We start from the raw sequence: 27,174 nt of genomic DNA on the forward strand, positions 1-27,174 counted from the left end.
TAAAGCATGCCAACAGTATAAAGAATTGACCATATACTGATTTATAACATTAAAAACATCATAACCAGAAAATCTCTGCTCATATAAATCATATTATTTTTCTGTTAACATACACTAATATACATGTACATTTCAAAGTCCAAGTTTATAAGAAATGTTTTTATATTCTTGGTGTCAGAATTTGAAAGATAAAGCTAGAGAGGGGGGTATTAACTTCCTGTGTTATTCTAGTTTTAGTATATTAAAATGTGTGGAATTTGGACACAACACACTCAAATAGTTAGTATGCAATAAACCAATGTACTTTAATATTTAAAACTAACAGGAAATGACACTATGTGTCACTGGATGTCACCAAACCAACATCATGAAGCCCCTGATGTCCACACTTGACAGTTGACAGTGTTGAAGAAATACTAAAATCTTTTTCTCAAGTTAAAGTAGCAATAACACAGTTTAAAAAATGCTCTGCTACAAATAAGGCCTGCATTTAAATGATTGTGTATTGATGGGTTAGAATAGATATTAGACAAGACGTTTGCTTCTTCGCACTCCTTTTCAGAAATGCAGGGTATTTGTGTTGCTTATTGAAAATCTGCTTTATATGTTTGCCGTTATTTAATTATTATTATTATTATTATTTTACATACGCATAGTATTTTATTATTTTTTAAATGTATGAAATAAATTATATTTAATTCAGTTCAATAAAATAGACCCACTGTACCCATTTGAGGACAGATTTTTTATTTTTTTTAATTTATTGTTTTTAAATACCTTCTGTTCAAAGACGATACTTAGATTTTTTAAATAATCCCAAACTGGGAAATTTGTGTGTCACAGCAGCAAGTAATCAAACAGTATGTGGACAGTAATATACATGCACATACACATCGAAATAAAATATATGAGAATATAGAAATACAAAATATATACAAACATAAGTAGCACTAAAATTTAGAATATACCAGAGAAATATACAGAAATAAAATAAAAAACATCAAAATTGCACAAGTAAAAGTGTGCAATTAATTATGACGAGAAGTGTGAACAAACTGGTTGAATCAGGTCCTGCTAATCCAAAATAGCTTGGAGAAATAAAAAATGTATACCCAACAGGACCTCGGGTCTCAGGAGGTTTTAAGGTCAAAGGTTAGGAGCCCCAGTCTGATGTATTTCCCATAGACTGTATAAAGGTATTTCCACAGCCTGGCCCCTTGTATCATCGGTGTGTCTCTGGCGCCCCCTGCTGTTGTCACCAGGTACTGCAGTCTTTGTCTGGACCGCCTTCCTCTCCTCTCAGCACTTCCTGGTGTTTTCAAACTGGATGTCACAGCGGCTCTGAGCGGTTTGTCAAACAAGTCCAAAGTTGTCTCGACACGGGAGGAGGATGAACTCCAAGACGAGGATACGGCAGCTGTGTGAAGTGTGTACGCTGTGTGAACATCGTTTTACAAAATGATTAACGGACGTAGTGTTTTCAGCGGCTAACGGGCGGCGGTAACACGGGACGCTGCTGTAACACAGGACGGGCTAGCTGCTCCGCTAGCTGCTCCGCTAGCTGTTAGCCAGTTAGCTCGCTGCTAGCAGACTGAACTGTCTGTTACTGCTAGTTAGCATCGAGTGTTTGAAACAAGCTTCAAGTTTTTAGCCACAGACACGACTGAGAGGACTGTGAGAGCTCCGGAGAGGACGACATGGAGAACAAGGACAAAGTACAGATGAGGAATAACCCTCGCAGGTAACGTTATGCTAATAATGAAAACACATTGATCATCAATCATTGATTTTATCAGTCCAGTCTGCTGCCGCTGCTGCTGCTGCTGCTGGTGATCAGGTTAGCTGCTGCTGGCATGGAAATAACACCAAGTCATAAAAACTTGACGCAGCGTGTGAGTGACATTAAATAACATCAGTGGCCAGAGGTAACTAAATACATTTACTCAAGTAACTAAGCACAATTTTAACGCATTTGTACTTTACTTTAATATTTCCATGTTATGCCACTTTATTTATACACCACCACGTTTCAGATGCAACTACATTCATTTGAAAACTTTAGTTACCTTGCAGAATATTAATACATGAATAAATATATTGTGTGATTGCGGATGAAGCCACACAGTAGGGTGAAGTAATTAAAATGAGCTCCACCTTTTCCTGCTGCAACATTAAAGTGACCAACACATTAATGCATCAATAATTATAATCCAGTGACACAATAAGTGCTTTAACTTTTGGTACTTTAACTATATTTTGATGCAAATACTTTTTCTACTTTATTACTTCGGTATAAATGCAGGACTTTTTCCTGTGAGAATATATTTTTATATTGTAGTAATGCTACTTTTACATAAGAAGTATATCTGAATACTTTTTCCAGTATTGAAGATGATGGTATATCACAAGGAAAACAGGTTGGCTGCTGAAAAATTAATTTAGAAACTGAAACATGAACTGAAAACATCTTCAACTTTAATTTACCTCGAGTGGTTCTTGGTTAACTTTACCACAAATTCTCATGAGTCTTCCTGTCCTGTAAATACAAGGCATTTTATTTCAGTATCACTGTATGGCAGCTCCTCAGAAGCTTGTGTCAGGATCAGAAGATTTTGTGTTAACAAGTGTGTGTGTGTGTGTGTGTGTGTGTGTGTGCTAACACACTAATCTCTACTTCTCTGTCTCCAGAAATCAATATAAATAGATTAAAACCTGTTATTCATTAGTCCACCTCTTACTGAATCAGCAGCATCAGTCCTGATCTGTTGTGTCAAATCCCTGTGTTATCACTATCAAAGCCTGCTGATCCAGTTTAATGCCTTAACTCTATTTGCAGATCTCGACTTTAGCTGCTTTAATCTCTGTAGGTTTAACGAACTCAGCTCAGAGTGGATTGAGGTACAGTAATTCATTCAGTGTTCATCAGGTGTGTGTGTTGGGTTCAAAGCTTCTGGGTTTCACAGCCTTGGGTTGTCAGGTGGTTTCCATGGAGACAAGCGTGTGAGGCGTCAGGGACTGCAGCACATTTTGTGGCAGAAAAATTAGGCCAGATACTTTGGTTTAAAAACAAGAAACGGCTAAACTGAATCAGATGTAGTGTATGTACATAATGTATGTGGGACTTAATCATCACTGGACTGTGTGTGTCAGTTTGTGACTCACTTAGCTGTCATGTCTGTGCACCACCGCTCCCCATGTGTGTTAATATATGTAGTGAGCTGAGCAAACAACCTGATTCATATTTGGAAGTATCTAATGCAAGAGTGTAAATTCCGTAAATTGACTAAAAAATCCTGTCAGGTGTTTGTTTTGAAGTCTTAATTCTTGAGGTTTTCTCAACAATAACTGTAATAATTATGGTTAGCACTGAAACAATTAGTCAATTAACTGATAAGTCCATTAGCAGAGAGGTAGTTCTCATAATGGATTAATCATTAAAGCCAAAATGCTGATTGCAGCTTCTGAAATGTGGATACCTGATGTTATTCCCTCACATATAATAGTAAAGTACATATTCAGGTCTATGTTGATTAGATTTTAAAATATTGATTAGACAAAAGAAGCTTTTTGGTGCTGAGAATTTGTAATTGGTATTATTTTAGGACATGTAACAGAATAAAACCCCAAACCAAAACAATTACCTGTTATCAAAAAAATAATTGGCAGGTCAGTCGATAATGAACATGTTAAATCTCCCCTCAGGACATCATTTAGCCAATGGGGAAAGATCTCAAGTATCTCTTCTCATGATCAATTCAGTTAGAAGGCAGCTGCTTTAACAGTGGAGTCACTCATTAAATATTAGGGATGCATGATATTGGATTTTTTGCTGATATCCAATGTGCTGATTTAACAACTTATGTGATCGATAACAGATACCGATATCAATATTTTCCCCACCTAATCTTAGTGATCATCAAGTCTCTTCTGTAGTAGAATTACCATCATATTATACATGCATGAAAGACATAAGATAGAGACATAAGAGACATGAAATACAATGCATTTCAATGTATGTGATATTCATTCATTGTGCAAAATAAGAAAAGCTTGTTGGACGATCCAGATAGTTATTTTAAAGCCAATATTGGCCGACACCGATGACTTGCTGATATTATAGTGCATCCCTAGTAAATATATGTGCAAAATAAATCAAATTTGTTGAAGCTGCCCAAGCTAGAACTTGTCCTCAATCACAGTATTAGATGCTCTCATAATGCCTTTAACTGGACGTGAGAAGAAGGTCATTAAACGAGATGCTCTTTCAGTTTATTGTTTAGTTTAGAAACTTGTTTGTTGGCTCAGTTTGGTCAGTGTGTGTTTGACAGAGGGAACTGAGGAGTTCCTATTCTGTCCAGTTATCAGGAGGATGTCAGTAAAACACACTTGTGTCTCTTGTTTATCATGTCCACTCATTCATCCACTGTTTCCTTAATAAACTGATGGCGGAGTTTGTACATTATCATAGCCCTTTGTGTTGAGGCAAGACTTGGTTCGGTATTGTTTTTTAAGCACCTTGTGTTTTACTTATGTTTAAAATTCTTAAGCAGTTCATTAGTCGAGAGAAAGAGCAGCAGTTCTGAATGATTGCAGTATTTTGTTTTATTTACTTTATGACTCAAATAATAATTAACTTGTGATTATTCAAAGGTGTTTTTAGGCATTTGGTACCTAATTTACAGCACATTCAAACTGTTTAGATTAAAGGTAAATTGAAGGGAAAAGTGTCGAAAAAGAGTTGTAGCTGTTCCTCAGGCTGGTCTTTAAAGTCTCAATTTGTGCTAATACTTCAACACCTTTTAGTGTAATATTTGAGCCTCTTGCACCTAAGATGTTTTACTTAAATTATCATTCGATTAAGATTTTTTAAAATGGAAATGTTATTTTCTGTTTTTCTGGGGACATTTGGTTCAATATTTCTTTCAATATTTTTTATGATTTTGATTGATTAACTTTACAGTTTAATGTCAACAATGGAAGGTTTTCATCCGAACACTCAGAGAGCTGCTTTTATTTTAAAGTTTCTAAGTAACTGATCCACGTTTCATGGAAGAAGGATATTATAAACAACATTTACTGAATGTAGAGTCAGATCAGTTGAAATTTAACAGATGTAAAAAAGACCTTCTTGAAAAAGAAGCAAGAAAAAGAGAGCGGAGGGAAATCTTTAAATATAGTAATGTAAACATTTGGTGCTTCCAGTGCTTTGAGCCGCAGCAGAAACACACGCTGCTGTAGAAGTTCACAGAGTCCACTTGAAATGCAGATTATGGGCTGCTACGGTGGATTAGCATTTCAGTGCTCCACTCTGTATTTCTTCTGTGGTTTGTGGCTTGAAGTCGATAAAGTTTGGCATATGGCTGCGCTGGGCAGAGAATAAAAAAATGGCCCTGAATCTTTGGAGAAAGTTTCAGGCATATTGACACACAACTCTGTTTTCAACTGAGAACTTAACAGACAAACAGAGAGACTGGTTGCAGTTTAATGACAGTTGCATTTCAGAGATTATTGAAAATGCAGCTTGTACCTTTCTGTTGTGCATCTGTGATGTCTTAGTGTCATAGCAAATAAATTCAAGTTTTTAATTCAACTTTTTATTTCCTCAGGAATTTGATTTCACAGAAACAGCAATCATCTCAGATAATGCCCATTTTCAAAATGAAATAGAAAAGAATTTCCCCCAATATTGATATGACATTTTATCAGTGTGCTGTAAAGGGGAACTCCACCACCTGTACACATCAAAGTCTGTTTACAGGTCTCTGCATTGTGGGTAATGTAGGCGCCAGGTTTTAACAAAGAAGAAAAATGGATGGAATAAAAACAGACAGTATTTATGTTTTTCTTTTTACTGTCTGTTGGGCGTCCGACAGTGTTACAGAAGTGCAATGCAAAATTGAGATTAATCCTTTAACCTCTGTGCTTTAGGGCCGAAGCCTCAGAATCAGACAGACAGTTAGTTGTAACAGTTCCCAGCTGTCTTTTCTTTTTATTACTCAACAGTAAATTGGTCATAGTTTATTTGCTCAACCGTGAGCTGCCACTCCCACTTTAATGCTACTGTAGTTTCAGTATGAAGATCATTCTCAGTGCAGCACTGACTCAGATCAGATCTTAACCTCATATTAATTTGTGTGTAACCTGAGACAAAGACGTTGCTTGTACAAATGTAGGGATGCACTGATTTTGAACTTCTGGGCTGATACCAATACCAGTGTTTTCATATTGTTTATTGTGTTTTTGTTGATATGTATTCCCACTTTTGTGACCAGGGAAACAAAGAAATCCACACTAAAAAAATAACTGAACCTTTAAACGAATAAATACTTTTAAATGAGCACAAACTCAATTGAACAGATTTATGAAACAACCTTGAATATAACATTTCACATAAAAAACATTTTAAATTATATATTGCTGTAAAAACATCAACAAATTTCTCCTTCACACGATGTCATTGAACAAATCGTGTCATAACTTACCTTTGCTCAAGTCTTATTGTTACTGAATAGAGCTTGAACACATCATAGTTTAACTACATGCAGCCTGTGTCAGTTGTTAGTTGTGGCCACTGGCTGCCTAAAGATCACATTAACTACAGTAACATTAACAATAGGGTCCTCTGACACAATGATGGTGAGTTTACTGCGTCCTTTTGTCCAGAAGGCGTCGCAGGGAAGATGTTCATTTGACCCACATACGTTTTCTGTTGTCCGCAAGAAAAAGGGACAGTGGGACGATGGCTGCTACAGGCCATCTCGTCACACAACAGTTGTATTCTTCTTGTACCTGCTCATTGATTTATGTTTATTGCCATTAGTCTGGAAATCGTCTTTTTATCCTGCACAAGATGGATGTGATGCAACAGAAAAACACAGATCCTGATTTTCAGCCTATTGATCGGTGCATCACTATGTAAATGCTTTGAAATGCCTGATTCATCTTCAGATAAAGCTGAGATATATCAATTTGGTATCAACACAGTGATGTGACAATACATTTTTCTTGTTATCATAATATAGAAATTTGACAGTTCAGAGTCGGCACACAGGCCAACTTTTGATTGGAGAAGTTGTTTTCTAGAATGACTCCGGACTTTTAAATCAAGCTTCCCTATTAAATGCAGTTTTTAAGGATGTTTCCATGCACATTTAAAAGTGAGACTTACGTGGCACCCTGGTAGCCAAATGAGCTAAGACAAGTCTCATCTAATCACATCTTCCCTGGTTTGAGTCTGACCCACCAGCTACTGCCAAATACTACATACAATACATGTAAAGAAAGACAGGAGATTAAAATAATTGTATCGCACAATCTTTTTGTTGATTCATCTGAGAAACATGTATCATTGGGAGGTTGGATGAAACACTATATGCAGTGCATACAATAAGCACCAACAGATAAACTCAAAAGCATTTTAATACAAGCTACCAGGACTGTGAGAGTGGAGCAGCAGTTTGTCTCTGATTTTGGATTAGATCTTTCCTTCTGTCTTCCTGTAGTCATCCTGAGAATTGCTTGTCACGAGCTGAATCTAGGGCGTGTTTGGATCTATTTTTGTTTGTATGCTGAGACTATTTTTATCTTGTCTTCACTTTATCAAACATCTAGAGGAGTTTTGTTTCTCTGCTCACATTCCAGGAGAGAGCAAAGGTGGACGGTTTCACCCAGGAGGAGGCTGAATTAAATATCCTGCCTGGTTTTATTTATTAAGTTGGAACATGCTGACTGCACACATGAAGACTCTTTTGGTGATACCAACTGTTAAAATCCTTGAAAGGAGTACTTCACCACAAAATGACCATTTGTATATCGGTCAGTCGTGCTGTGTTATCTTGAATTTGTGAAGAGAACTGTTTTTCTTGCATACCTCCATGGAAAACTGCCAACATATTGATGTGTTGATTGACTATGGACCACTTTAACAACAGTAAAATTATAGCAAAACATCCGTTAACACAAACTCACATGACGGAAGCACTGAGCATACGACTGGATGAATGAGATTTGGATTATACTGCATGAGTTGTGTGCGAGTTACTAGTGTTAAGTGGTCTGTGGTGGTAAATGGTTTTCTTGACAAACTCAAGGTAACTTGAGATGACTAACTGACATACAGATGGTCATTTAGTGAGTGATGTATTCCTTTTAGGTACTTCCTAAAATGTTGGCATTTCAAGCCTTTTTACTGTTTGATTTGTAAGTTTCTGTCGAGTGTTGAATGTTTCTTTTTTTTTTTGTTAAATTGTGTCCAAAATTCTGTGTAACTCTATAATGAGTTGCAGCAGTGTGAAGCGTAAATATGAAGTAAAAGTGTAAAAAGAAAGAGTATCAGAGCTAGTTAAAGTGAACAGATTCGTTTTTAGCAAGCTAGCTTCCTTGATATCTATAGGTAGTGTGTTCCACAGCTTTTGGGCACAACTGACGAAGGCTGCATCCCCGATCGCCTTTGGGTTGTTGCTGGGAACCTCCAATAAACCAGCAGCAGATGATCGCAGTGTTCTTGGAGGCAATTGGTTAACAAGGGAGTTATCAGTGTAGCTCAAATACAGCTCAAACAGTTCGTAAGTTGTTGCAGTGGATTCATTTTTCTGACAGAAAACTGAAACTGTGTTGATCATTGATTATTCATGTAGGCCATTTTTGAAGCAGAGTACAAATCAAATCAAATTTGTGTCATCCATTCAAGCTGAAACACCTGTTGAATCTGAAACTGAAACAATTAGTCAGCCAGACCGAAAATTGATCAACCATCATGTATGAAGCAAGAATCTTTACATTTAACGCATATTTTTCAGGCCTGTGTGTATGTAATGTAACATTAGAGTGAACAAATTCAAAACTCTTCGGGATTAATAATCTCTTATTCTTTTCTTTAGAAAAATGACAAATATATTCTAGTTCTATGTTCCCAGATGTGAGGAGTTACTAGTTTTCTCTGTTTTTAAATATTGTAAACTGATCATCTTTGGGTTTTTTATTCTTAGTCAGTCAAAACAAGACACTTTGCACTATTTCATTTCATTTTTTGACCAAAATAAGAATCAGTTACTGAAGCTAATTGTTGGCTGATGAATCCATTATGAAAATAATCGTTAGTTGCAGCCCCACCCTGAAATATTTACATTAAAAAGTTTCAGTTTCCTGTTTAATCTCCCTTCCTTTCTTGTCCCTTTCTCCACCACCAACATGTCTGTCTGTGTCTCTGTTGTTACAGACAGTTGAAGAAGCTGAGTGAGGACAGCCTCACCAAGCAGCCGGAGGAAGTGTTTGATGTCCTGGAGAAGCTGGGTGAAGGGTGAGTCAGTGTACAGTCAGTGGAGTCAGTCAGACGACAGGGGACCTCCTGTATTTACACATTTCTTCTCTGTCTCTGTCTGTCCCCTCTCTGCCTCGTTTCTTCTCTGTTAGCCATTCAGCTCCTCCTTTGTCTGGTGCTCATCAACATAAACATTGCCTCTTCATATCCTGTTTCTCAACGCACTTCCTGTTCAGAGCGGCTGATTGACGCCACAACTATGTTTGTGTGTCACTGCTGATGCTCTCGTTTTTCAACAGCAAGCACCACTTTATGACCCCTCAGTGGATGTCACTCCTTCTTTTTGCAACATCAGCCAGTCATCAGCCACGCTGGTGTTAATGACACCGAGATATTCACACCAGTTATGGTTAAAGTTGTTTCCTGGAAGCCTTTAGCATTTTTTCAGTTTTATTTGGGCGGGTGAGAACAAACTCAAAAGATGCGTGACAATAATGAGAAAACAGTCCAGAGCAGCCACAGGAGAGGATGCCAAAAGTGACAGATGTTGACAACTGATAGCTAATAGTTCCTCATGCTTAGAAAGCCGAGCATAACATGCAGCAGCATAACAAAATGAACAGAGGTGAAACTCCAAGGTTGACTTATTTAGTTTGAGTCTCTTTCTTCTTTAGAAAGTATCTTATATACATAAATCATGATAAACAATAATTTCCCCCGCTGTAGATTTTTTCAAAATGTAAAAACCTTGTACATCTTGGGAGAGATAAAGTAAACATATAAGCACCATGAAGTATATGTCAGGGAGACTTGAGGGGAAAAAAACAGGATAGCAGTCAGTGAGGTTTGCTAGACTAAACAGCACAAGGTCTTTTGTTTGATATCGCCACAAAATCAGGCCATAAGGGTCTTGTGTATTTCATCCACTTGGCCCAGAATTTAAAGGACACATTTTACTGAAGATGAAGAGAAGAGTTACCTTTTTCGTAACATAAATATCATAAACAATATTTATCCTCTCCTCTATTGTGGGGCGTTCAGGAAGCAACCAGCGCCTTGTGAGGGCTCTCTTGCAAGCAGATGTCAAAATGCCAAATGTGTATTTGTCAAAACACTTAGCTTTAAAATCAAAACATCGTAAAAATAAGGTGGAGAATTGCAGAAGCAGATCAGTGCTTTATGAAATTCTGTCCAGAAAGGCCTAATAACTGGACTCTCCCAGCATACATGCCAGTGATTGGCATCCTGAAACCCACACTGTCTCCAGCATTTGACGTCCCCTCCAGCAAAATGTGCTCTCTGCTTCAGTGAGATAGAAAAACAAATTAAACATTTCCACCCAAACTCACACCACACATGAGAGTTATTGCATTTCCACTGAAATTTACACATATTCAGCCAGTTCTCATTTGATATTGAAGTTACCTTTTCTTTCCCATTTTAGATAAGATATTCTGTAGTGTGGTGTTTTATTGTTGTAAGACTTTCATAAAGTTTAGAGATAGCACTCTTATTTGAAACATTTTTGTAGGCATCAATAAATATTCTCAGTATTGGATCATCACAGTCTGTTATATTTCTAATGTTGTAAAGTATCTTATTCTAGGACAGTTTTTTCGAACACCTATGTCTAGAAAGTGATGGACTAAGAGTCTCATCCTACTCTCTAATGTGCTATGTGTGAGCTCAGTCCTGCGTGTTCTTTAATGAAGCAATAGGAGAAGATATTCGGTCTCAGTTAATGTAGTTTATTAAGCAGTAAAGGAATAAAATTACAGAGCTCTGGGTCTCAACTTCACGTCCCTGACGAACAACAAAGGTGTGTCAGTTCACGAAGTCTGACCTCCTGTCCTTTCCCTGACCCAGTATATTTGAGCGTAACAGAGTGTCATTGTGCACGCAAGGTGTTGTCCTCTTCTCATTGGCAGTTGCACTTCCTCCTTCACCACACCACGCCCCTGCCTCGTGTTAATCTGACTCCTTCCCGCTGGCGGTGGGGGCGTGGTTCCTGTTTTGAAAGACAAGAGAACAACACAACTCCCTACACGTGCTGTACCTTACTATCTGTATATCACTTTCTATTCTTTTTACCATATATGAAACTAATTATCTAAGCATTGCGGTATGTGCTCCTCAGACTTCATGTCTCTTCCTCTCCTGTACTTCTCCACTTCTGCAAAGCAAACACATTCAGATCAGCTGAAATCATCTCAGTATTCTCATTGTTCACACATCTAAAACTTATATAGTGAAACACAACTTATAGTAAAACACATAACATCATTCTATTCCCAACAAAAGATATCAAACTCCTTGAGATAAGTCCTGCTGGGAAAGTTTTCCTGATACACTAACAGGAAGTTCTCATCATTGGAAGTTTTGTAAGACATGAAAAACTTGAATTACAGCAGCATAAAACAACAGTAATTACACTACTTTTGGCTGTAACTAGTAATGTTAATTACAATTACTGAAATTTAAATGGGCTCATTACTTTTGTTTTGGTCATAGCAGACGAACAGAGCCTATTCCCTGGAATTTTTCCCACTTATGATCTAACGTCACCCATAGTGATGGAAATAAATACCTTTTATCCCTATGTTTATTAGGTCTGTCACGATAAGAAATAATTGTCTAATGTCTGAGAAACAGGTATTTCATTTAACTCTGCCAAAAGAGCAAAACCTGACTTGTGTTGACTTGGAGACCCGTAGAGGCTACAATAAATACGCCAAGCAAGACATGTCATGTTTTATTGTTCCACTATTTACCTTTCGTCATAGTGATAATGGAGACAGTCAAAGATGAAAGTTGTCCCAACACTAAAATGACAGATCTCTGTGTGTATTAATAAGAGAACTGAGTCAGAATCAGAGGAGGAAATTCAGCAGATATTTAAAAGTAACACAAAAGTTGTTTCCCCTAGTATCTAATTACTTTTATATGCAGTTACTGGTCATGTTTTTCAGTTTCTTTGAAACATGCTGCACGAGCCGTCAGAAACTCCAGCAGGTTAAACTGGAGTGATTAAACACTGTCACAGACACACTGTCAAAAGACTTACAGAAACTTGACAGCCCTTTTTCCAGTCCAAAAGAATATTTGCCGTTAAGATCAGATGTAACTTTCAATGCAGTGCAGGTACTGAGACAATAAAATGCATTTTAGTATTTAACCAGAAGTGCAAAAAGCAGTAATATACAGAGTTAACAGTGATATATAGAATATAATATAATCAGAAATGGGTCGATATAAATACTCTACTATACGGTATGAACATTAGTAACGTGCAGCAGTTGTAGCAGGCAAATACATAGTGCAGGTTTAAGTGTGATAATATATACAGAATAAATAGCTGGAGGTAGGTTATGAATACAGTGTATACACTATAGGTCAGATTTATGCAGTGTAAATAGTTTAGATATAGAAATGAATGGGTATGTGAGTGCATGTCTAGTATAGTATATATGTAGAGTATTGTGGCAGTAAGCAGTGAGTGTGAGCCCGCAGACAGAGACAGTCAGTACAGATGTCGCCTCCTCAAACACAAAACAACCCACACATCTTTTTCAAATGTAATTTCCAGAGAAAGATACCATCTTTATTCAAGTCAATACGGTTTACTGGTTTTAGTCATCATTTTCAATCATGTGAAATGCAGTAAAATTTAGTGTAAGTCATGCAGGAGAGAAAATGTCTATAATTAGAAGTGTTTGTGTGAACACAGTGGTGTGGAGAGATGGCAAAATTTGCAGGGAACTTTAACATTTAAAGTCTGTGTAAAGCAAAAATAAATATGTAGTAATAATAATAGTATTCTGCTCCGAGACACCGGGGTATGGGTCCGCTGAAGGAGCTGAACCAAAGATTGAGCTGCTGCAAAGCGACAGACTTTCGTTAGCAACTTAAGGTTTGCGGGTGGGTCTTCAGGTTCGTCAGGCTCACTTGCCATGTTGTCAAAATGCGAGAATGTGCTGCACAAAGTGAAAGCAGAGATTTACGGGACTCGGTCCGTCACTCAATTATGTCCGTCGGGGAGCTAGATATTTTAAATGGTTCGGCTCGCAAAAACAGAATTAAAATAAAACAAAATAAAATAAAATAATATCCTGCGCCCAATAATTCGGTACAGGGTCGTGCCGAACCGAAAGTCGCGTACCGAACGGTTCGACACAAATACATGTACCGTTACGGCCCTAATCTAAATGTGTTAATAAACTTATACTTAGTAGTGGGGGGTTAAAGATGGCTCCAGTGCGTCATCAAGCCATGATCTCAGGCACTCCCAAAAATCCTGAACTTCACCTGGACTTTAATAATTGTTATAGCCTTGAGGTGCAGGACCAGGGTTTAATTTGATGATTGGAAATAGGAATCTAGAAAAACTGGATTTGTGCTGCGTTTAAGTTGGAGTTATAGAGAATACTAAGGGCCTGTCCCAATACCACACTTCCTCTAGAAATACCCACTTGCACTTGGTTGTGCGCATTCACGTTTAGGCTAGTGGTGCCCCAAAACAGAATTGAGGTAGTGGTTTCCAACACTTAAAACCAGCCCTAGATTCCAAGAAAGCCCCGACCAACACTTTCAACGAAGTGGAAGATGAAATTTCCCAGAAGTTTTGGAAAAAATTTGTTACTGTACGATCGGAATGTAGGCTATACAAACAGATGGTTGGACTAGCGTAAACTCATCAGCAACTCGGTTGAACATAGCATCAAAATATATAAACAAATCGACTTAGCCGAACAAAATCAATCAGAACTAGAAGACATCGTAGACGCCTCCTGTTTCAGCATTTCTTCTCCGTTGATTCATCAGACGGAGATGAATAACCATAGCACATGCCACAACACAAGCGCTGGAGCCAGCATTTTCAAACCTGAATGACTACCGGTATCTTGCATTGCTACTACGCGTGACGTATGCCTGCACGTTGACCGCGCCGATTTGCATGAAGTGGTGTCTCATTTCTTAGGGAAAGATCTCTACCCTAATATTTCTCACTTCCCTCATCAAGGGTTATCTTGCAAACGAGGACACTCAATACCAAGTAGAAGATTTAAGGGGTAGAAATGGGACTGGGCCTAATTGATATCATTGAGATTCAGGTGCTGACTCCTGCTGCCTGCCAAAACAGTTTTACTTCAAGTCGATTCTGTTGTTTAGTTAGTTCTCCACAGTTGACAGAAACAACAAACACAACATGTGATCTCTCCCTTTGTGTCTCTGCAGGTCGTATGGCTGTGTGTTTAAAGCCCATCATAAAGAGACGGGGGAGATCGTAGCCATCAAACAAGTTCCAGTGGAGTCAGATCTTCAGGAGATCATCAAGGAAATCTCCATCATGCAGCAGTGCAACAGGTACGTGTTGACTCACGTGAAAACAAATGTGTTCTGACTGAATTTAGAGAAAGCCATTAAAAGCATCACCGCTGTGACACAAATCTTTCCAGTTCATGTGGGCAGAGTTCTCACACTCATAATTTGCAGAGGTGGGCCACCTCTGTTGAAATGTAGATAATCTCAGAGTTTATAAAACATGTATGTGATGTGAAAGAGCTGTGAAGTCTTGGTATTGTATTTAAATTGTGTTATCATTAACACTTTACAGTCGTTACTGTCATCTGACAGAAGCTGTTGTTCAAAGTGACTTAAAGTGTTTTCAGCTTCAGTGGAAAAAAGAATCCAACATGACACGACATAACTGGTTTTGTTGGGGGGGTTCCCATAAGTGAACACTCCTTCAGACTGTTGTCAGAAAAACTTTTAGGGGAAACACTGCAAAAGTGCGTCTGTAATTGTACCAAGAAATCACAGTGAGTGAATGTGTTTTTAGGTTTTCCCTCTGTACAATGTGATGCTGCAGCAGAGATCGTTTTGACAGATTATTTGGTGTTTTTAAGCTTTCGGTCTTACTGTAAAAACAGCTTCACTTGTGTACATCATGCTCAGCTGTCTGATATTCTGTTTGGCATATCACCTACATGTAGGTCTGTGATGCCAGTAACTTAGCTGGTGTTTATGGTACACTATTTCCCGAAACATTGACCTCCTCCTGATGGTGATTTCAGAGTAAAACTGAAGCTTCCAACACCCAGTGTGCCTCATTTTAGTGTTTGGAGAACTTTACTCTTTAGCTAGTATGTCGTGTGCTGCAAATACACGCATTTAGATCTGTGTTAAAATGAAAAGTGACTGATGTAAGATTATTTTTTATATCAAAAGAAAGGTTCATATTTTCTAAGTCTGTCAGTTACCAATATTGAACATCAAGAGATCCCTTCCTGATGTGCTGGCAATGTATGTGATGGAGAACAAAATCCACAATCTCACAAAATCACACAACTAAGTTAGAAACTGGCTGGTTGTAAGAAAGACTTAAAATATTGTGAACCTATCCTTTAACAAAATCTATTTAGAGCCCATGTTGTGCAGTCGCCACACCAAGAACACTGATACAGTTTCAACTAATTCAGACTCAATATAGACAGGATCCTATTGATGACAGCACAATGGGAGGCTGGATAAACTCTGATGTTAACTAACACAATTTTTTACACATTTTAATCAGGCTGAAATTATTAAAAACTGACTACAGTCTTGTACAATATGAAACACTAGTATTTATCATGCTTAGTTTTATCTCTGTGTGTTCAGTCCTCATGTGGTGCGGTACTACGGCAGCTACTTCAAAAACAGTGACCTGTGGATTGTTATGGAATACTGTGGAGCCGGATCAGTTTCTGATATCATCCGAATACGCAACAAGACGGTAATGTGACACTCAAAAACACAGACACACTGATACACACATAGTTTATTTAGAGCATAGAGAGTATGTGTGTAAGTAAGTGTTATTATACTGACGTGTGTGTTTATGTGTCTGCATGAAAAAAAAGGGAAGTAGAATCTCCACTGTAACACATTTTTCATGATTTTGATTTGTGGCACTTATTATACATTTAGCACATATTAATGAAACTTTGATGTATCTTCCTCCCTCCCTCTGTGTGTGTGTGTGTTGTAGTTAACAGAAGAGGAGATAGCCACCATCCTGCAGTCCACCCTGAAGGGACTTGAGTATCTTCACTTCATGAGAAAAATCCACAGAGACATCAAAGCAGGGAACATCTTGCTGAACACAGAGGGCCAGGCCAAACTGGCCGACTTTGGAGTTGCTGGACAACTGACGGTGAGTGAAAATTACAAATTAAAAATAAATGTAGACAGATAGATATCTTTATTGTCATTGTACAAGTACAATGAAATAAGTTTGCAACTCCCATACACGATGCAGTGGAAGACTAAACCTTAAAAAAAGTGAGTATCTTAACTAATTGGGTCATCAGGGCTGACCCCTAGTAGTCAACCAAACGTAAGTGGAACAGAAAGGTCATTAGTCGGCAAGATTTCATTGGTCATGTAGTCGCAAAAAAACCCCAACTCTATTAGGAGCTGCGCCTTGTCAAAATAAATCCAAACCTATATGACTGGACCATGTGTGAATTTAATTTGAAAGGACAGACACAGGAAGTGTCCACGCTCAGCAGTCAGACAGGAGTCAGGTTAATTTCCAGGGCTGGTACCTGCGGTTATTCCACAGGCTAGTTAATAACATGTCGGGCAGGAAATCCAAAGTGTGGGATCATTTTGAGAAGGTGAAGGACAAACCCAAGGTGATATGTAAACTCATCTTCATTGGTCGACTACAAACATGACGTATCATCTGAAACATGGAAGTAGCTACGTGCCCATTAGCCCACAGCGTCATTAACAGGCGGCTCGCTCAGTGTGTGACGTGCACTTGTAGATAAAATATAGGCCTATATTAATGAAGGTTCATTAGTACGGTAAGAGAGTCTTTGTGTTCTTGTTCTTCTTTCATTTGTTTCAGGAAGTTCCACACAGTGAGTAGTTTCTATAACGCTGAGCTCAGATTCAATTATCTCTTTCTGTTCCTCAGGACACCATGGCGAAGAGAAACACAGTCATCGGCACGCCGTTCTGGATGGCTCCAGAGGTCATACAGGAGATCGGCTACAACTGTGTGGCTGACATCTGGTCTTTGGGGATAACAGCTATAGAGATGGCCGAGGGGAAGCCTCCCTACGCTGACATACATCCCATGAGGGTGAGGGAGTCTTTACAGTGTCTTTGTGTTTGGGTTTATAAAGAGAAAAAAGTGTATTTGTGTGTGTAGAGATGTTAGACGGCCAACTTCCTTTATGAAGACAGAGTTGTTGTTGAGTATGTCTCTGCGTGCACAACTTCGTGTTTTGCTATACTGAGTGATGTTTCTGTTTCTAGGCTATCTTCATGATTCCCACCAACCCTCCACCAACATTCAGGAACCCAGATTTGTGGTCTCCAGCATTTAGAGCATTTGTCAGCCAGTGTTTGGTGAAAAACCCAGAAAACAGGGCGACTGCCACACAGTTGTTACAGGTTACCTCATATAAACCTTTACCACTGAACCTGAACTGTAGCTAAACATTTTCAGTCCAGCATTTAGAACAGTAGTAAAGACAATGCGCTCTCTTTCTCTTTCAGGATCCGTTCATCAAGTCAGCCAAGGCCAGCCCCATCCTCAGAGCGCTGATCACAGACGCCATGGAGATCAAACTGAAGAGACAGGAGGAGGCTGAACAGAGAGAGCAGGATGCAGACGATGATGACAACTCGGTAAAGAAAGGAATAATCAAAACTCCATCAAAATATGTAAAAAAAACAAAACAAACAAAAAAAAAACCTCTTCTTTGAGCTCTTTGATCTTGATCAAAAATGTTCATCCCCCACCCTAAAACAACGTCTGTGCCACACATACTTAGCTGATATAACTTTTACACAACAAGTAGAACTAAGAAAGGCATCAGAAGTAATTTTAAAGTTACACTCTGCAGGATTTTCCTAAAAACAACGTCTATATAATACATAGACTTGCACAGAAGTAATCCCTTTCAATCATCACTTACTGTACGATGCACTAAGTGTGTTGTGGTGTATTTTTCTCCAGAGACTCTGCCCTCTGACTGTATTTTGTTATCTACGTCTCATTTTCTGTGTTCGGGACATGTTCCCCCGCAGCGCTTGGGTGAGGTCGGAGCTTAATAAAAAGGTAGTGTCCAGGTGCCACAAACAGCAGGCATTCAATACAAGCGCAGAAAAACACAAGTATAGCAAGGTGTAACACCAACGGAGGGTAAACCTGGGCTTTCACTTTCGCTAGCAAATGTGTTTTCAAACAGTAAATGACAACCCTGCATAGGATACCTTAAACCTACGAGAATGTGTCATTGCAGTTAATTTACTTTAGATTTTTAACCTTTTAGGCTTCTTCTGAAAAGTGGTCGGTGGTCTTCCTGGGGTGCACACAAAAGCAACAATAATAAAAATAAGCAATTATTTAAAATCACACATTATCAATCAAACAAGAAGAGGCCAGACAAGCCAAATACAGATCAAATTACTCTACATATGAAAAGATAGACAAATAAAAGGCAAAAAAGGGTTTCAAAGCAACAGTAACTAAAATAACATCTGTGAGATTCATATGTTTCTGTTTAAGTGACTTGTTAAAAGATAATCTACCTGCTGTGTCTGATGGTGGATTTCATGTTCCAGGCAGAATAAACTATAGACAGCAGTTCTCAGCATTCGATTTGTTTGTGGACATACAGCCACCAGATTCTCACATGACTTGTGTTTAGTTTTACCCTCTGCCTGTGTGTGTTTCAGGACGAGGATGAGGTGGACCAGGGGACGATGGTGCGGGCGGGGACAGGCGACTCAGGAACTATCCGGGCCGCTGGATCATTAGCAAGTTCACTCGGCGGTACGGCTCGGACTATGATCGCACATGACGACACTGGAACCATGCAGTCACAGCTGGGCACCATGGTCATCAACTCCGATGATGAGGATGAGGAAGAAGCCGGTACTATGAAAAGTAAGCACACTCCAATGTATTTTGTGTCATTCAGAAATAAACAGTGATGGAAGAAGTTCTCAGATCTTTTATGACACAGAGTAGAAATACTCTGTTAAAAGTTAAAGTCTTGCATTCCAAATTTTACTCTTGACAAAAGTACAAAAGTTTCAGCAGCAAAATATATTTAAAGGTCCAGTGTGTAGGATTTAGGGGAATCTATTGGCAGTAATGGTGATAACAATCGTGTTTTCGTTACCTGAGAATGGGCTGTTTTTATCTATATACTGAGCGAGTCGTCTTCCATGGAGTCTGTCATGCTGTTTGTACAGTAGTCCAGAACAGACAGATCACTTAGCAGCTTTAGATAGAGCCATTTGTGTTTTTGCATCGTCCACCGTAGTTCTCCTACACGTTTGGCACATGGGAGAAATTTCAGCTCTGTAACATCTCTGCTAGATGCCACTAAAACTTACACACTAGACCTTTAAGGTACCAAAAGTACTCATCAACTAAACTTTTTAAATAAATTTCTATCTGAAATGTAGTGCAGCAGAAATATTAAGTATCATAGAATGAAACTATTCAAGTGAAATACAGGAACCTTAAAAATAATCCTTAAGTGCAGTAGTTGAGTAAATGCACACAGTTACTTTCCACTGCTGCACATGAATCCTCTACAGATGGACGTGTGTAGAGATGTTACACAAATGAAGGTCATCACGTCTGACAAAGAGGACAAGGAATTGACTCCCAGTTTTACTGAAAGAGGTGTAAGAGGAACCGGCTAATGAGGAACATGCTGACACCGTTTAAACAATAGTGTGGACACAGGCTGAATGTCACTGCATCTGGCTCTCTTCATATCTATGTTCGAAATCCAAGCTCTGAATGTTGAAACCATCTATGTCTCAGTTTAATTCTTAATTATCATTTAAACCTAGGACATAGTTTCCACATTGAATGTCCACAGATAGCTGTGGTCATGCATGCACGGTTGTATTTGTAGTACAATTGATGGTCCGTGTAAGCCCCTAGCAGCAATGGGAGTGCTGGGAGGTGGGCTTACTGTCTTCCTACTGCTGACGTCCGGTGAAAGTAAAACTAAGAAGACGCCTCTGTGTCTTGAGTGAATGTTGCGGCTGCGGCTGGCGTGACTGCAGTGTTTTGAACTGGACTGAAGTGTGAAATGAGATTGGAGCATGCGCTGGAGGTCTGGAGGTCAGAATAAAATGGGCTGCACATGGACATCAACATAGGGTTTGTGTGGACCCTCATGGACATGAGTGGATGATGACATTTACATCACGCAGTCCAGAGCAGACCCTTGTGGACATGCAGATGTGAAAACTATGAATTAGTCCACATCCTGTATGTGTGGAGCATTGCTGTCCACCAGTAGTCAGTGAAAACCAAGTTATGCTGTTTCAGTGATGGCAACAGTACATAGCTGTCTAATATCTCTGACATAAAATGTTTTGGCCCTTCATTGGGATACCCCCTTTTTTCTAAACATGGTGTGCTGTGGTCTGTTGTCACCATCCAAATAACTGCAGCTGTTCAGTGTCTTTTTTTATCCACCAGAGGGCACAGTGTGACCATCGCACTGAGTGAAGGTCCCTGATTCACCTGTGAACTAGAGGATCACTGTGGTGTTTGTGATTGTTTGTCATCACATCAACTTTGCTGGTTTGCTGTTTTTTTTCTGGCTGTGCAATCAGGAGCTCTGTACCCGGTCTTTGAGGTGTGTTCTTGGGAGGGCTGAAAGCTTGTTGGCTCAGCCTGTTCTTCCCAAAATGGGACTGTCAGAGGATTCCTTGTAGTATCTATGTGAGTTGTTCCTGCCCTTCTTCTCAGAGACAGCAGCATGCTTTGTGTCTTCAAGTCAGTCATTACATACACTACATTTACCACCAGAAGCTTCTGACACATCTGATAAAGTTGGTGATACCCCTGGTTAACTCCATGCTAGTAGAGTTTACAGTACAACTTTCACTTTTTACTTATGAAGGAAACTTGTATTAGTAAATACATTCTAATGATTTGATTCATTTATCTATAGTAACAGCTTATTTTTGTAAACAACCTCCACAGGCTGTTTACACACTGCAGTAACTTTTAATTGGGCCGGCTTTAATGATAAATTTTCCTGCACCTGGTAAATATGATATGGTCATGTGATATTTCTTGACTTAACAAGTTAGGGAGCAGAGTCTGAATGCATCATTGCATCACAGGTGACCACCCCATAATGGTTCTTTTAAGGACATCAGAAGAGGCGTCACTGAACTGGGCTGAGCTCAGGATCATTTAAAATGAGATTAAAATTAATTTATCCAGAGGGAAATTGCTGTGCAGCAGTGGCAATAGGAGGTGGGAAGGGTGCAAATATAAAAGGGCTAAGAAAACAATCAACAAGATCACAATAACAATAGGGTGCAAATTCTAAACACACACAATAGCACTATACAGTGCCAAAATCAGGTTAGCAATATGGATCATAAGAATCTAAACAGGTTAACAGGAGGGAGCAGGCTAGGTGGGCTGCATATATATGAATGCAGTCTGGGTTATCATCCTCTTGGGATAACGGCCAGTACTTTTGGAGATCAGGTGTAGGCAGCTGATATTTGGGCTAAGACTTCCTCTTCCGTACTTCATGCATTGTTTGGTACTACAGGCAACAATTATCTACTCAAAACTCCAGAAACTGCTGCTGAGGGGACAAAAAAGAGTTGCGCCTGCACTGTGTTCACATATCTGCATAAAACCTCCAAAACAGAGAGGAGACACAGACTCGTACACAAGGACACACAGGCAGTGAAAGAAAAAAGGAAAGTCAGTCCCCCGTCGTCAGCTACTGCCACACATAGATTCTAATTATGTGGGAAACACTGGATTCTTGATGCTTCGCTGCATCATTGAAGCGCTTAAAGAGTTAAGATCTGCTAAACGTCCATCAGGCCACGACAAGTGTAGGCTTCCTTCAACAATGACTTGTAGCTTTTTGCTTTGTCACCGGTAGTCTGAACTAATAAGCATAAATGTTTAATGCAGAAAACTCTGGAGGACGTAAAATTGTGATCACTGCAACCACCTGGACAAATAGCAAACCAGCTGTGGACCTGAGGGTCCACGTGAGAAACAACTTCTGTCAGAAACTTATGTCAGGAGGTTCCCACTAAATCCAGTGAATGCACTACCTTCTGCTGGTGTCATGTGGTGAGGAATATGTTAGTGCTGCTTGGAGTCTAGTTGCAGTGTGGGAGTCGTAAGCATTGGATGCGTTGGGTGGAATTTGGAAGGGAGTCCTAATAAGAGTTGGACACTGTTCATCACTGCTGGCTCTCTGTGGGTGTGTTTTATGTGTTTGTTTTTATATGCAAAGAATTAACCCCAATGAGACACCACAGCACACTCAGTTTGGATGTGTGTATGTTTGATTTTGCTCTGTGTGACTCTGGTAATGCTCACCACTGACGCTTGTTGTACTTTGCTGATGAAAACAAAGCTACTGTGGAATTCTGTGTCACATTATTAAAACTCCTACACCACAGTTAGTGAGATATTTGTCTTCAAGCCACGGGATGCTTGTAGCATCAACAGCCACTGGCAGGAGTGTTAGCAGCATTTGGATAGTGAGCGGGGTAGTTTCCCACCCTGCAGTGCCCTGCTGAAACAGTCAGTACAGTCAGTACAGTCTGAATCTGAATCAGGTTTATTGGCATGGAGGTTTTTATACACAAGGAATTTGCCTTGGTGTGTTGGTGCACAATTATGAACATAAGCCCCTTTCCTACTTTTGTTTTTATGCCTCCATGCTGGCAATACCTACTGTATGGCTGGAGGCATGATGTTTTCAGGTTGTTCTTCCATCCGTCCTTGCATATATTCACAAAAACACTTTTTTTGCCATTATTCAACATCATAATTCGGGCACAGAAGGGGAGACATTTGATCAGACACTGAACTGATGACAATAATCTTGAGTGTTCATCGTGAAACTGTGGCGATTGTATAGATCTTCTCTGCTGGCGGTTTGAAGATCTGTGTGAAGCATCCAAGTTTTAGAATATGTAGCTTCATTGCAGCAACATCCATATTTGAAGCATTGTTAACTGTCATGGCTACATGAATCTGGACGGACATGGATGTAAACTGTGACTACAGTTTGACTGATCACGGAGGCATACAACTGCAAGGTGGTAATTCTAGTTTGTGGGAAAGGTTACAGTTGGCACTGACTCCGTAGACAGATTACTCTGCATTACTCATGGGTGTTTATTTATCTGCGTCAGCTCCTGTCGGCAATGATGAAAATACAATACCTGGGTGGACATGCTAATTTTCACCCCTTTTCTGGCGTGATGCAATGATGTACTGACACTGGATTTCCACACACTTACATCAAGGCAGTGTTACTTTATGTTTGAGCTTTTGGTCTATCTTTCATTAAGTGTGCAGATGGGTGGAGTGATGGTTGTACAAAAAATACTTTCCATCTCCGTTCAAGCAGCTTTCACACATCTTTCTAAATTAGGCTCCGCCGGGTTTGAAAGAGAGACTGAGTAAGTGACAGATATAAAAAAAAGTAACCTCTGTAACATTTTCACCAGCCTCCATGCTGCTTACTAACCTGTTTTCTGGCATCTGTGACATAGAATGTGACACAGCAGTAAAAAATAAAAATTAAAAAACATAAAGACATACAGGTCTGTTGCAGAGTGGCTCTGGTTTCCTGGCAATTGGAAAGAAATCCAGCATCTATTTTGAGCGGCTTTTTTCACATTTAAACAACGTGCATATACCTCAGATTGTGGTGGAAAAGAGGTAATAGTTAAATAAAATATGAAGAAACACAAGTACGACAAACTCAAAGAATCCTTAATATAAAAGAGAAACTTATACATAAGAAAATATATGTAAAGTCTATCTGTTTTTTGAATGAAGAGACCAGAAGTAAGAGGTAATGGGAAGAGATGAGAGAGAAATACATCCATTTTCCTCGACTCTAACACAGTGACTACTTATAGATCTCTGACACACATACTTATAAACGTACGCACATACACACACACGCGCGCGCGCGCGCGCGCGCACACATACACGCACACAGTCTCCTGTCTGATGTCCTACTATTGAGTTAGTATGGATCTTCACTGCTGGCCGTTCAAACCGCATTAACACAGGAACATTTAGAGTTTATAATTACATTAGTACCCTGATATCCTTTAGTTGTGTGTGTGTTTGTGTGAGTGTGTACATCCCTGTTGTGTCCTTTCAATGCCTCAGTGTGTGTAGTGTGTGTGTGTGTGTGTGTGTGTGTGTCTATCCCAAACTAATGACCACAGTCTGATGCGAAAGGCAGCCTTGAGGATCGAGATAAGATATTAGATCAGATATTGATCCTTCCTAATGGTACTGAATAATAAAAAGCCTTTTAATTTACACTGATTAGCCACTGAGCCTCGCTCACGAGAAACCTCTCACTCACTCTCATCTCTCACTGTCTTCTGCACCGCTTCTCCAACTCACTCACAGTCAGGATGATTTATTAAATGACAAATATACGAATGTAACCAACAGGATATTAAACTCAAAATCCACCACAGAACACTTCATCATTGTCAAAAAAAAACATGTCATTGGTATACTTTTATTTCCGGGCATATATGTTTCCAACAGATAACAAAAACCAAGGCAACGTCACATTACATTGACGGGGTATTTCAAGCAGCTCCAGTCAAATCAATTTAGAGCACGGCCTCCCAACCATCTCCCAAAAACACTACAGTATTACCATTTTCACTATGACATAAGTCTCCCCTTATTAATGTCCCTGTGTATGTTTCCACACTGACATGGGCCTTCCCTGCCTTTGAATCCCACCATGCAGTTTGTTGTGGCGCTTTTAAAAACAGAGTTACAAACTGCTTTACATGTCGGTGATTGAAACAGACAAGACATGACAACAACAACTTTTAAAAGAACTGATAATAACACTTAAGTTTATAAAAACGGAGAGAATTAAAGACAGTCTAAATGAGGTTAAAACACAAGTAAAATCAGGAAAAGCTCTCTGATAAAAGTATGTTTTAAGAAGGGACTTAAAAGAGATCACTCACTCGAGCCTCTGGGGCCCTGACAGCAATCGCTCTGTCCCCTTTAGTTTTCAGCCGGACCTCTGGAACAGACAAAAGACCTCTCCCTAAGGACCTCAAACTACGTCCTGGTGTGTATGTCTCTAAGAGGTCGGAGGTTTTCCACCTCTCTCCTCTGGAACACCTCTGGTCTCTGTTTGTGGCGCAGCTTGCATGCCATCATTAGCTAGTACTTCATTACAAATCATGACTAGACGATTCAAGTCCAAGTTACCCAATCTCAAGATACATCGTCATATTTCTGACATTTTGGCTGAGCTTGTAGATTAATGCTGCGATGCTCTTGGTATTAAAACTTGTTTTTATTAGCTACTTCAGGTACCTTAATTGCCTCCATTAGTTGTGTCTCACTGCCACTGGGCGTGCTGATAAACAAGGACATCAACAGCAAAACCAGCCCTTTAATTTACACTGATTATCCACAAAGTTCACTCACTATAATCCATTTTAGAAACATCTTGTCTCTCATTGTCTTCTGCACTGCGTCTCCAAATAATTCACTGTCAGGATGGATTGAAAACATGACAAATGTACTGATGTAACTAACACGATATTAAACTCAAAATCTATCACAAAACACTTCATCATTGTCGAAAAAACATGTCATTGCAATACTTTTATTTCCGGGCATATTTTTCCAACAGATAACATAAACTTTGATAGCTTGACTTTGCTTTGAGGATGTATGTCAAGCAGCTGCAGTGAAATTAATTGAGATCAGAGGGTTTTAAAGTCAACTTTACTGTGATCCTATCTTTTTAATGTCTCTGTGAATGTTTCCACAAGATATGGGTCTTTCCCTCCTTTGTGTTACTTGGTTGCTTTCAGGTTTGCTTTGTTAAAATTATCCACCACCCTCCTCCCTTGTTAAAATCAATTTGAGGCGCAGCTCGCTTGATATCATTGCATAGCACTTCTATAGAAATCACAACCAGATGGTGCAAGTGAAAGCAACCCTATCTCAAGGTACTGGTCATCATATTTGTGACATTTTAGTTTAGCGTGTAATTTTAGGCTGTGATGTTCTAATCATTTCATTTATCTACTTCAGGTACCTTAATTGCCTCCATTAGCTGTGTATCACTGACACTGACTGCGCACTCCCGAGAAGGTAATTCTTATAGTTTGAAAACTTCTGACTTAGAGAAACAGCCAGTCCCCAAGAAAGGCAGCTTAGCTTTGCAGCAAATGTTTCCCAGTGGCCACTTGCGTTATTGCAGTGAAAAAATACCCTGCTGCCCAAAAAGCATTTTCACCATAGACCACCATTGTAAAGGACATGTCTATAAAACTGTTGACTGGACACCTCGAACTGGGTCATTTATGAATCTTTCTATCTTGAATTTCTGACCTATGGAGGTTTTGTATTTGTAAAACTTAACTTGAGCTGAGAAAAGCGATTTAAAAATCCATGATGTCATCACAATATAAAGTCAGTGAGTTAAGCAGGGATTCGTGGGTCAACAGTAGAAATGCTACTGTACATATTCAGCTACTAGAAAAACTAGAAACTCAGAAACTAGAAAACTTTTTGGCATATGCGCCAAAATCATCTCCATTAAAATGAATGGGCACCACCTTGGAGTCCAGTATACTTATAGTTAAACTCTGTGGAAGCAACTTAAACGGTAAAAATTGTTCTGGTTGGATTCTAACAGTAGGAGCTTCTTTATAGAGCCACTGTTTTGTACTGATGTTTGTACTGATTTATTATAAAGAAGAACTCTGATCTGATATTACATCTGATGTCAGAATAAATGTTTTGAAACTAAGCTGAATTGTAGTGTTAGAAACTCTAACATGTGTGAATTGCTCCACTGAAAATG

At 39.2% G+C, this 27,174-nt stretch overlaps 1 protein-coding gene across 1 annotated transcript in view; it reads left to right on the plus strand.

Moving 5' to 3' along the window:
* Window positions 1-1,293: 1,293 nt before the first annotated feature.
* Window positions 1,294-27,174, plus strand: part of LOC117256681 (serine/threonine-protein kinase 4-like) — a 47,187-nt gene continuing 21,306 nt past the window's right edge. The window contains exons 1-9 of the mRNA XM_033626251.2: window positions 1,294-1,741; window positions 9,218-9,298; window positions 14,495-14,623; window positions 15,920-16,034; window positions 16,290-16,454; window positions 17,226-17,393; window positions 17,570-17,707; window positions 17,813-17,944; window positions 18,998-19,208. Coding sequence (XP_033482142.1) covers window positions 1,698-1,741; window positions 9,218-9,298; window positions 14,495-14,623; window positions 15,920-16,034; window positions 16,290-16,454; window positions 17,226-17,393; window positions 17,570-17,707; window positions 17,813-17,944; window positions 18,998-19,208 — 1,183 coding nt within the window. The 5' untranslated portion in view covers window positions 1,294-1,697. The remainder of the gene's footprint in view (window positions 1,742-9,217; window positions 9,299-14,494; window positions 14,624-15,919; window positions 16,035-16,289; window positions 16,455-17,225; window positions 17,394-17,569; window positions 17,708-17,812; window positions 17,945-18,997; window positions 19,209-27,174) is intronic.

The sequence above is a fragment of the Epinephelus lanceolatus genome, chromosome 1, assembly GCF_041903045.1.
Source record: "Epinephelus lanceolatus isolate andai-2023 chromosome 1, ASM4190304v1, whole genome shotgun sequence".
In the NCBI taxonomy this organism is placed as follows: Eukaryota; Metazoa; Chordata; class Actinopteri; order Perciformes; family Serranidae; genus Epinephelus; species Epinephelus lanceolatus.